Here is an 11,693-nt window from a genome sequence, read left to right on the forward strand (position 1 = left end):
ATCGAACTGTTGCTGGCATCTTTTACAATTTATAGATTTATGTTACTTAATTTACTGACTGTTTATTTTTTCTCTATTAAATCTACTTTGTTTTAACTCTTTCTACTCCAGTTCATCCTGCCTTTTATTCTGTAAAGCACTGTGAAAATACTTCTATGCTTTACCTTGTAAAGTGTGTTACGAATGATTTCAATGTTCATCTCGTCCAAGTCCTGTTCAGATATACAGTCCTGGAAGAAGGCAGCTGAAAAGACAAGACAGAATTTTAATGTTTAATGTTTCTTTAAGCTTCAGCACCATCTCCTGTTCAGTAGGAGACATTACTATTTGGTTTTCACATCCTCCTTAGTCTAAATTCCAGTTTGTATGGAGGTACCTACCCAGGGGTGTGTCCACCAGGATGGCGTTGTACAGCTCGGCGGGGGTCTGGGCGATGTTGACCGCCTCCATCTGCTCGAAGCTGCCCAGGGGGTGACATTTTGGCACCAGCTCAGAGATGGCCCGCTGGTGCAGAGTGCCCGTGATCAGCAGGATGACGTTATCAATCATATAGCTGTACCTGAGGTCACATGGAGGAGGGACCAGGTGAGGTTTTGTCATGACAAAGTGAAGAAGTCAAGTTCTAGTCTGGTGGCAGGTCACTCTGTGAGCAGCCTTTTATCTATTTCCCTGTTTCTGTTATTTGTTAACTTTATCATACAGGTCCTACAGTATATACATAGACACTATACTGTCTATTACAGCTGATTTATTCAAAGCTTAACTGAAGATTTTACATTTATATCCTAACTTTCATTGGTCTGAATTAATTTCATTACATTGTAAAAATCACACAACTTGCCACAGTAACGCACATCTGGACAGGAATGTCTCTGCTAGTGCATTCAGTGACATGTGTCATATAAAGGAACTGTTGTCCAGAAGTTTGTGTTTATTTTCTGCTTTTTTCTTTTTATGAATGTGCAGGTGTATATATGACTGTATGTTTTGTGTATCATGTTCATTGTGAGACACGACCAGGTGCAGATTGTGTAAAAAAGAAAGAAGACTCTCTCTCTCTCTCAAATATAACTACTAATATTCACTGTTATGAATTAGCAACCTTTAACAATGTCATAGTTTCCTCTTGCCAGTTTTTGTTGTGTACTGACATGAACTCAAAATGTTGTGCTGAGGGTCAGAAATCAACTGTAAAATGTGTGGCGCTGCTTTGCTGATGCTTTGAAAATGGTCGTCAGTATATAAATTACATATGGTAAATTGCAAGTGGACTGCTCTATTTCCAGACTTATCGACCATTCAAAGCTCTTCACATGCAACATTCACCCATTCAAACATCCCAACCATAGCTATTCACCATTTCAGTATATTTTCAAACTTACGTGATGAAGTCCATGAAGCTGGCCAGTGGCTCATACGACTGATTCCTCATGTGGCGAAACTCCACCACCATTTTCTCCTTCAGCTTGTCATCAATGACGGACACAGTGAGAGGAGAAGCCTCGTTTGCCAGGAAGCTGCCATAGTCTGTGCTCTGCAGGTGCAGCTTCAGATCTGCAGGGGAGATGTATGGACAGAGAAATTACAGCTGATCAAAAGGCCCCTGATTGGTGTTATATGCTGTTTCATCCACAATTATAGTCAATGTCAAATTTTAGTTCTCCTATAACTGTGATGACCAGTTCCTCTGTGTTGCAGTAATCCAACAATCCTACTGTTATCTGATTCGGACTGTAGACAGACCTGTGCTACCTTTACACTATTCCACCTCACCATTCTGTGTAAAAGGTACGAACACCGAATGGAGGAGGTATTGTTTTTCAGCTTTGAGGCCAGCAGTGGATGTTTTCACAGAAACAGATCGATGTCTGTGTAAAAGGGAGAGCCAGCATGGCGGAATAGTGGATATTCCCAAGTGTCCATGTTGTAGTTAGAGCTACAACTACCGATAATTTTCATCATACATTAATCTGACAACAATTTTTTCGATTAGTGTATTAATTGTTTGTCTAAAAACATCTGAAAATGGTAGAAAATCCCTGTCACAAATTCCCAAAACCCAAGGTGACATCCACAAACGTCCTGTTTTGTGAGATCAACAACCAAGCCAAAAGTATTTGATCAAGAAATGACTTAAATTGATTAAATGATTACCAAAATAATTGACGATTAAGTTTCTATTGATTAGTCATCATAGCAGCAATTGGATTTGTTTTCAATATTATATAAGATACAATTTTTAAAAGGTTTAATATTGCTTTAAATACTATAATCATCACAGTGAATATTAGGTCGTTGTTGTTAAAGTTGTATTGCTGTTGTGTGATTGACTTTTCATATGAATCTGCTCTTACACAACAACACTTGATATTTTCCATTATTACTAAAGAGGATGAACAATCTTAGTTTTCACTCTTGGATTTTGATGCTGTACAAATGCTGGGAGCAACTGTAGTTTCATTTCCTCTAAAAAAAAAAGGCCATCATTGATCAATAAATGACATAACACACGACTACACTCTTAGCTTAAGTTAGCATCATGCTAGCTGGGTAGCGATCTTAAAGAAGGAATTTTGGAATGATATTTCTTCTTGAATCATTACAAAATGTTGATGTGAAGCTTAATAACTAGCACTATGTGATGATAATATAAAGTGGCATATCGTATAGAACGATTAAAATCAACATTATCGTTGATGTAAACCGAGCTAGGTGCTAACTAGCGTTGAGAACGACAGCTGACGTTAGCTAGTGGGATTAGCCCCGGTGGCTAGCTATTAGCTATTAGCCGTTAGCTATCACCTGTGTTAACTCACCTTCCAGGGTCTCGCACTGAACGAGGTTTAAATAATCCGCCTGAGACAGTATTCCAGCTTTAAAGCCTCTGACCAGCCCCTCCAGGTAGCCGTTGTCCACGTTAAAATACAGCTCGGAGAAAGGCATCCTGTCTGACCGTCAGCTCCGTTTCTGCTGCAGGAGAACCGTCAGTTTGTCCGGTTAGCCTCAGCAGCCTTAGCATCAGCTGACTGAACCATGTGACTGTCACCTGATCAGTCATCTGCTGCTTCTGCTGTTTCTCCCTCACTGTGGATGTGTGTGTGATAGGCTACTTTTGGGACCAAATTTCATCACTGAAGACCATTCAGTTGGGGACAAAAGCTGTGTTTAAAACAGGGGCTCTGAGAAATTGTTGGAAGAATATGGTAGCCTATTTCTTTCAATATTAAATTATTAAACTAATATATCCTAATATAATAATAACCTAATATAATAAAACCAACATCTTTTTTTTCTTCGAACTCATGGCATGGCGTGCATTTTTAATTTCTCTTTGCTATTTAGGCTGATTGGGACCTGAGAAAAATGATGTCCACATATGAGGACATTAGTTTTAAATTTCGATTACTGAGTATCCTCATATGTGGTCACCAGGCCCTTGTTGAGAAAAAGTTAGTATTGTGGTCTAGAGAACCCAAAATGTGAGGTCCACATATGTTGACGCCAGGTCCTAGGAGGTTAAACTTAGGTTCATTTAAATTTTATAGAATAAAATAAGTCAGACACACGTAATGGACACACATAAAAGTGGAAAATCTTCATATATCCTAAAATGTGTCTAGAGAGAATCACTTACACTTCTCCAAAGTGCTTTACATGGTTTAGGCCAGTAGAGCGCAGGGCATGCTATGTTTTGTTGTAGTAATATGAGAGAGTCAGCAACCGGAGTATTATAATTACACAACACCAGCTTAGCTCTAAGTTTTTCCATAATTTAAGAGCAATTGAAATTAAGTAAATACAAGAATGTGAAAAGGTGCTGAAAATAGTTTCTTTTCTTTTTTTGGGGGGCAATACAACATCTACATTTACATTTACTCATTAGGCAGATGGTTATATCCAAAGCAACTTGCAAGTGAGGGACAACACTAACACTGCTGAGCCAAGATGCAGCTGATGAGAAACACAAGAGGATTTTGAAAGAAATTCTGTCTGGAAGTGAAATCCATCAAACACTTAAGGTCTGGTGAAACTGGTTGTTGGAGTTGATGGATGTTTTTATGTGAAGTTTCAAGTTTGCTCCTTTAGTTTAAAACTCATTTATAAGTTAGAAGGAGGAAGGATAAAATACACACTTGGCTGTTTTTGATGCGTTCCAATGAATGGAAATCTTAACGCTGCAGCATACAGTGATGACAAACGTGATTCCAGCTTTGAATCAACATTTTGTGTTTGTCTTTTTTCTGTTTCAAGATAACGATGCCCCCTTTGCAGTCATTTTGTGTCTAACCATGCTCGTCTTGTCTCTTTATTTTTGTTTTGTTCCTCTTTGTAATTGCTTTACAGCTCATTTAGGTCGTTTTGCATCTCTTTGTGGTTGTTTCGTGTCTCTTTGTGGTTGTTTTGAGTTTCTTTGTGGTGTTTCACTTTCCAGCGAGAAATGTTAAAACTCACATACAGAGGCTCTGCGTCTGATGCGCCTGCTCAGTGAGCCATCCACTGACTACAGCGCCTCGCTGTGCAACCACAAAAAGTACATACAGGAAAGCAATGGAGTAGCTGGTTTTACAGGTAGTGAGTTAACTTAAAGACAAAACCTTTTTACCAGCAGAGGAACAGCGTCATTTTCAAATCAGTGGCATACTGTCAGGGCAAGAAAGGCAAGTATTACTGGCACATTAAAGCTAAAAATAGACATTAATTAGAATGATACTAGTCTGATACTACTCTATTGTTATACTGCAAATTGTCTTCACAATTCTAAGCTTCACTGTACTCAGCTGTGTGATGACCTTGTGATGACCTTGAATTACCCTGGTAAAAATAATGATATCACGATGGGGTTTTATTGCTAAAGACTTCTTTCATATCTCATCGACCTCTTTTGTTGTGCACACTGTAACAAATTACATTAATTTAAAAAGTCTCAAAGCAGTGTTTCAATTTGTCTCTCTTGATTATAATGCACTTGTGGCTGAGTGGGAGTAAATCTCTGAAGACTAGATTTCAGGTTACTTCCCTGTTCATCCAGAATTATACGTATAGTAAGAAAGTAAGAATATAATAAATAACTATTTGTGTGAAGTTTTGTCATAATTGCTTCATGAAGAGTTATGGCTAAAAAGTATTTTGTGCAGTCACACTGATCTTGCCCTTTGACCTCCAAAATCAAATCAGTTCATCCTTGAGTCCTAATGAATCCATCCATCCATCCATTTTCTACCGCTTATCCTCTAGTAGGGTCGCGGGGGGGCCAGTCCATCGCAGGGCAAACACATAGAGACAGACAACCATTCACACTCACAGCCACACCTATGGTCAATTTTAGAGTATCCAATCAGCCTAGTCTCCATTTTGCATGTCTTTGGACTGTGGGAGGAAGCCGGAGTACCCGGAGAGAACCCACACTGGCACGAGGAGAACATGCAAACTCCACACAGAAAGATCCCACGTCCGAGCCGGAACTTGAACCCGGAACCTTCTTGCTGTGAGGCGACAGCGCTAACCACTGCACCACCGTGCAGCCCGTCCTAATGAATGTTTCTTCCAAATTTTAAGAAATTCCTTCAAAGCGTGACAGAGATATATTGTTCACGAGAATGGGACGGACGTATGTCTGTACGCATGAATGTGTGTACGTACGTATGGACGGACAACCCGAAAACATAATGCCTCCAGCCATGGCTGTTGCTTGTGCAGAGACATGAAAAACGTGCCTATTGTCACTACGATACCTATGGGTGTCACATTTATCGGGTGTTGTGGGAAGTTGCCTAGATATCTCTCATGTGTGCTAAAACCAAAACATGTGTGTGTGTTAATCATGGAAATATTATATTGCATAATCTATGCCATGGCAGAACATGACATTATTGTAGTTACAAACCATTATACCTCCCTCACTCATAACAATAATAATGTTGTACTACTTGTCAAATTGATATAATTACACACCCACACATTATTACACCTTTGAGTCATAATAATGTCATGCATGTTCTGCTCTGTGAAGTCTGTACATGTTGTTCACATGGCAGTCACTGCCGGGAAAAAGGCTGAGTCAGACACAAAGCAAAAAATTCATTTTGAAGGTGAATTCCATCAAACACTTAAGGACAGGTTAAACTGGTTGTTGGAGTTGATGGATGGTTTTATGTAATGTTTCAAGTTTGGAAATTTTAATGCTGCAGCATACAGGGATATTTCAGTCGACAAGGCCGAACAGAGAAAGAACACAGCTAGCATGCAGCAGCAACATGATGCACAGTTTCAATTTATTAACATGCACCTGCTTTAGAAACGAGTAGCAATAACATAATATCCTAAGAATTAACATGAAGCCAGAGAAATCATTTGTTTTAATAAAATATAAATTCCAAAAAAACCACAGTGATCGTAAGGTGCCATGTGATCAGATCCATTTGGATCCACTCAGGTATTGGACATAATGACACACAGACTTGAGACCTGCAGCAGTAAAATGAGTCCTTGTTTAGACTGAATAGGTTTTACTTGGACTTCAAACATATTGTACACGATTTTTCACTATGGATCTTGTCGCAGCATTTGATTGCCCATAAATATCATCCTTGTATGATTTTTAGTTTCATACTAGTTTCATACCAGTTGTAGCTGTTAAATATATTTTCTCACTTACATTCATAACTGTGGTGCATTGTGGGGCTCATAGCAAGAGTGTTTTGTATAATTACTTTTACTCCAGCCTGTGTGGTTTGGATAATCTAAAATAATCTTTCCAGTTATAAAAGTTATGAATCAATATACAGATATCGTCTTTTCTTACCACTTATTCACAATTTTACAGTTCTGTTCAGTAAATATCTCAGAAAATATCTAACATGCTGCGTTATTCCATGGACTGTGTAATCTGTTTCCCTTTTTCCTTCAAATTTGTGAGGTACATATCAACTGTACCTGTCAATCACTTTTCTCTTTTCATATATATTCACATCATCTAAAATCATCATCTCTACAAGAACACATATTAAAATCTGACAGTTTGACATCAGAAGCATCATAATAAGATGTATGTGTTTATGTAATTAGCCTTGAATGAAGAACAAAGCACCTCGAGTATAGTATGTCAAATATGTGCACCCAGCTATAATAGGCAGTCATGCCACATTCCTGTATGTTTTCTTCATGATGGAAGTCACGCTTAAATGTTAGTTTAAATGTCAATCAATTTCATTAATCAACTAAAGCTTCCAATAATAAAAAAGATTGAGATCAAAGATGAGTGCTATGTAATGACTGTAATTACTGCTCCTGTACCTTATGTTTGATGAGCAGATCTAAATATACTTGTTCTCCTAGGTGTTGAACTTAAGACATAAGAACATTTTTCCTAGTAAACAAGTTGCGTGAAGGTTTGTTTGCTGGGTTAGGTTTGACTCCTGCCTACTGACTTTTAACCCTGGTGTGTTGTTGACATTGGTGTTGATCATGATCCAATGTACCCATCTTCTGAATATGAAAGTAAAAACACAGAATCCATTGTAAAGTCAACGATAATATTAGATTGTTATGCAAAAAACTACTGTCTTTATCCTTAACATGAAGCCACGTGAAATACTGGTGAGAAACTGGATTGTTAGTTATTATTGCAGTTACTTATGTTTGTGGTATTTTGAATGAGTTTTTCTGACTTCTGCAATAAAACCCAAGTTCTGGCTTCACCTTGGTTTAAGATCAGAGCTGCAACAATTAGTTGATTAATTAACTAATAAAAAATGAATCAGCAATCATTTTGATGATTAAAAATCATAGTTTTAGTTACATTTTAAGTAAAAATGTAAAATCTTTGCAGGTTCCAGCCTGTAACGTCATGGTTTGATGCACTTTTTTGCCATTATAATACTAAAGCAAATATCTTTGGGTTTTGCACCAGCTTGCGTCACCTTGCTCTGTGGGAAATTATAACTAGTATTTTTCATTATATTCTGGCTTTTCATAACTGAACGATTAAAAAAATTATTTCCAGATGAATCAGTAATGAATGCAGCTATTAGTTGCAGCCCTATTTGCTAAGTAAAGTCTGTTATTTTAACCCACTGAGTGTCTCAAGTCATGCGTTTGTGTCCTCTCTCTGTGTTCAGCTGTTACAATTGCCAGATAAACTGATAATGAAAATAACTGTTAGTTGAAGCCCTACTTGTGATACATGCACATGTGTATCAAAAAACAAAGCATATGTAAAAGGATCTGTATTAAGCAGACAGTCACCTTCCATTGTAAGTTAAATCCCTCATATCGCTCTGTGTATTTTTTTTTAAATATGTTATTATTTGATTTTGTGCCTTTTTACATGAAGCTTTTAAAAATAAGAATTGTTTCCTGGTTTCTAGAACAAACACCTTCGTGTCAAAGTGAACAACAAGCCATTTGACAACTCATCCATTCACATGCATTCTTCTGTTCACAGACAATCAACTGTCGACTGATGAATGATGTTGTGCTATTGTATTGGCTCAGACCTTTATGTAACAATTGCCTCATCCCTGAGCAGAGCTTTGTAATCTAGAGACATGTTTGGTAAAATTTACAGAAATTGTAGATTAAACTTTGTGTGTATATGTGAATTTCATTGCTGCCACATTTTTCATGATTGTTTCCTTTCCTTTTTTTTTTTGACACATTCCTCCCAGCAGAGAGCTCCTTGTTAATCATTAGTTTGTTTTTCAACTCAGCTACAGCTTTCCCTCAGCTAACTTGAAACCAACTAGCATGAGTAATAATGATCCAACACTAAATAATTCCTGAAGAAGGAATTTTCAGTAATTTCGCTGTAGGTGTGCTTGTGCGTAGGAATACAGTAGTTCAGCGGTTGAGAAAATGTAGTGCCAAAGGAGTTCTGTTTTGGTGAGAAGATAAAGTGCTGAAAGTACTCTAAACGAAGCATACATTTGATTAGATACTGGATTGTTTCGGTGGGCAGCTATATGTGGAGACATATTGACATTTTCATCAAAAATAGATCTCAACTTATAATGAAGAGACATCCAACCTGCAAACTCTATGTAGAGAGATAGAGCTGCAGTAGCAGTGACGCAGAAGACATGCAGCTGGTGCTGGGAGGAGGGAAATACGCACACAATCCTTTTAAGATTAAACTTCTCTGTACATGCTGTTTACAGCTGAGGTGCAATCACAGTGTCAAAACTCCCCTCAACTCTGCATTCAAAGTCCTACTTGGGTAAAGCACATAATAATCTCCTGTAATACAATATACATCTCTCAGATAAATATAGTGCAACATAAAGTATATTTTTCTCTGAAATGTAATATAAGTAAGTAACCTAAAATTGATATACTCAGGAAAAGTGCAAGTACCTTTTAAATGAGTACAATACTTGAGTACATCTACTTTGTACCACTGTATAAGAGACAAAACCCTGTGAAATTTTAACCACAGCAGGGTCAGAGGGTCATCCATTTGCCCAATGACTTCATTTTGTCAAACAACACAGGAGACCAGGAACGTGTCAACAATACCATTTTTCTTTTTGAAACGGTTGTTTGCACACAGACACGGTGCAGCATGAGGTCCTCCACGCTCTCGGTTTCCACCACGAGCAAGTCCGCTCCGACAGGGACCAACACGTCAATATCCACTTCAATAACATCCAGGAAGGTCAGCTCAGCAGCAAAAACTTTTATTCCACAGTTCTGCTTTTATCTGCAATGCAATGATGAGAACACTGGAGGATTTCCTCCTGACACAGAGTCCTAGTCAGTGAACTCAGCAGCAAACAGTATGTAGGTCTATACCTTTATATTAATCTTCTTTGCAACTCAGCTGTATCGTAAAAGGTGCAATGTGAAAAATAAATAAAGCAATATTGTTTTATATTATTAAGCAATGGTTTGTTTTGACGATTGTTGTGATTGTGAGGTTTGAGCCCATGATGGAAAAGTAGGCTGACTGCTAACTGAAGGACAAAACAGGTGAAGAGATAAAAAGCTGTGCTCAAATATTTCAAATGTTCTCTCCATCCCTGAAGGAAAGGAATCAAACTTCCAGAAGGTGCAGACTAACAACTTGAACACTCCCTATGACTTTGAGTCAGTCATGCATTACAGCAAGTGAGTGAGTCAGTGCGTGCATCTGTGTTTATAAATGTTTACAGTATTTATATAATATATATCAAATTTGTACAATATTAAATAACCTGAGACATTTTTTTACATTCATTAAGGGGAGGTGTTTGTTGTTTTAACCCTAACCCTAACCCTAACCAACAGAGAAATACAGAGAGTTTGAACAAGTTAAACAACTAAACATCCTCTGTGATGAATCATGCTGCATTGTGAAAGCTGTTTTTCATGTATGCAGTAGTGACTTGATTAAATGCCAATTGTGTTTTTTCTATTTATTTTTTATTTTTTTAAATACAAGACATTTAGCCATTTATGGTTTATAATCAAAGCTGTTGTTTTCATTTCTACTGTTAACTGAGATATTCCTTCAATAAAATCAACAAAAATAAATGTGTGATTCTTTACTTCCATCTGAAGGAGGCAGCACTTCACCACCATGTTAACAGAGATGTACGGTACAGTTTGGATCATGAGTTCTCCTCAGCTTGTCATTGCAAGTATTTCACATCATATCAATTTGTTTTAGATGGATATACAGCTTCACACGGAAGAGGATTAAGGCCACATGTTTAAATTTAGAATTGTGACATTTTAAGTCTTAGAAAACAAAATCTAAGCACGTTTCTTGGAGCTGTATGCTTGACGTGGACAATGCATGAAATAGCCCATGTTTTATGCTGTACCTGTACCTGTACTACTAAGCAGGATTTGAAGTTGGCAAGGTAACTTCAGGTTTAACCATAGGTTTTTTGTCCTATGACTGTGATTCATTTTTCACCAAGGTGGCAAAATGCGACTTCTATCGCTTGGCAACCTTGACAGCAGGTGACTTTATTCACAAAAAGTTGAAGTTTTAAGGCCCTTGGTTTTAACAGATGTACTGTTAGCTGTTGAACTGATCTGAAACAAAATACTTACATTTAAAGGTATAATGCTCAGGCTCTCTGTCAGGGTTTGTTGTTTTCATTACCAGCGCAGAATGAATCTTGGGATAGGTTGGGCCACGAAGGATCCTTCATTGCCCAGGAAAAGGAGGACGCACTTCTCAGCCGTATTTGAAGGAGCCTTCGAAATATCGGTCTTCAAATGCTCCTGAATTGGGACACAGCTATTGTGAAATGCCATTGACTTAGTGTTAGCTATATCTCGGACTGGGAATGAACCATTTTGCAATGCTCTGTAAAGCTGTAGCTGATGTATTGAAACCTTGCACATCTGTTAAGCACTAAATGTTTATTTGTGTCATTTTAAGCATTTTAAAAGATAATTTTGTTGTTGTTCAAATGTTTTGTTAATGCGACCATAAGCTGCCATTGTCTGGCATATGGCACGCACCACTATTAATAATGGTTTGTGCATACAGACCCTTTCCAAAAAATTAGAATATCATGGAAAAGTTGTTTAATTTCCATAATTCCATTCAAAAAGTTAAACTTTCATAGATTATAGATTCAGGGCCCACAATTTAAACGATTTTAAGTATTTATTTGTTTATTTTTACATAATTTGGGCTTCCAGCTCATAAAACCCACGAAAACAGGAATTAAAAAAATTTGAATACTGTGAAGAAATCA

The 11,693-nt window shown here is 37.5% G+C and overlaps 1 protein-coding gene across 1 annotated transcript in view; it reads right to left on the minus strand.

The window, feature by feature from the left end:
• LOC111655505 (V-type proton ATPase subunit d 1) overlaps window positions 1-3,021 on the minus strand; it is a 5,901-nt gene extending 2,880 nt beyond the window's left edge. The window contains exons 1-4 of the mRNA XM_023406942.2: window positions 2,817-3,021; window positions 1,383-1,554; window positions 381-559; window positions 165-244 (exon numbers count right to left, since the gene is read on the minus strand). Of these exons, the coding sequence (XP_023262710.1) occupies window positions 165-244; window positions 381-559; window positions 1,383-1,554; window positions 2,817-2,943 (558 nt within the window). The 5' untranslated portion in view covers window positions 2,944-3,021. The remainder of the gene's footprint in view (window positions 1-164; window positions 245-380; window positions 560-1,382; window positions 1,555-2,816) is intronic.
• Between the last annotated feature and the right edge of the window lie 8,672 nt (window positions 3,022-11,693).

This window comes from Seriola lalandi, unplaced genomic scaffold (assembly GCF_002814215.2).
Source record: "Seriola lalandi dorsalis isolate HSWRI2012SDOR001 ecotype SW California unplaced genomic scaffold, Sedor1 jcf7180002054320, whole genome shotgun sequence".
Lineage (NCBI taxonomy): Eukaryota > Metazoa > Chordata > Actinopteri > Carangiformes > Carangidae > Seriola > Seriola lalandi.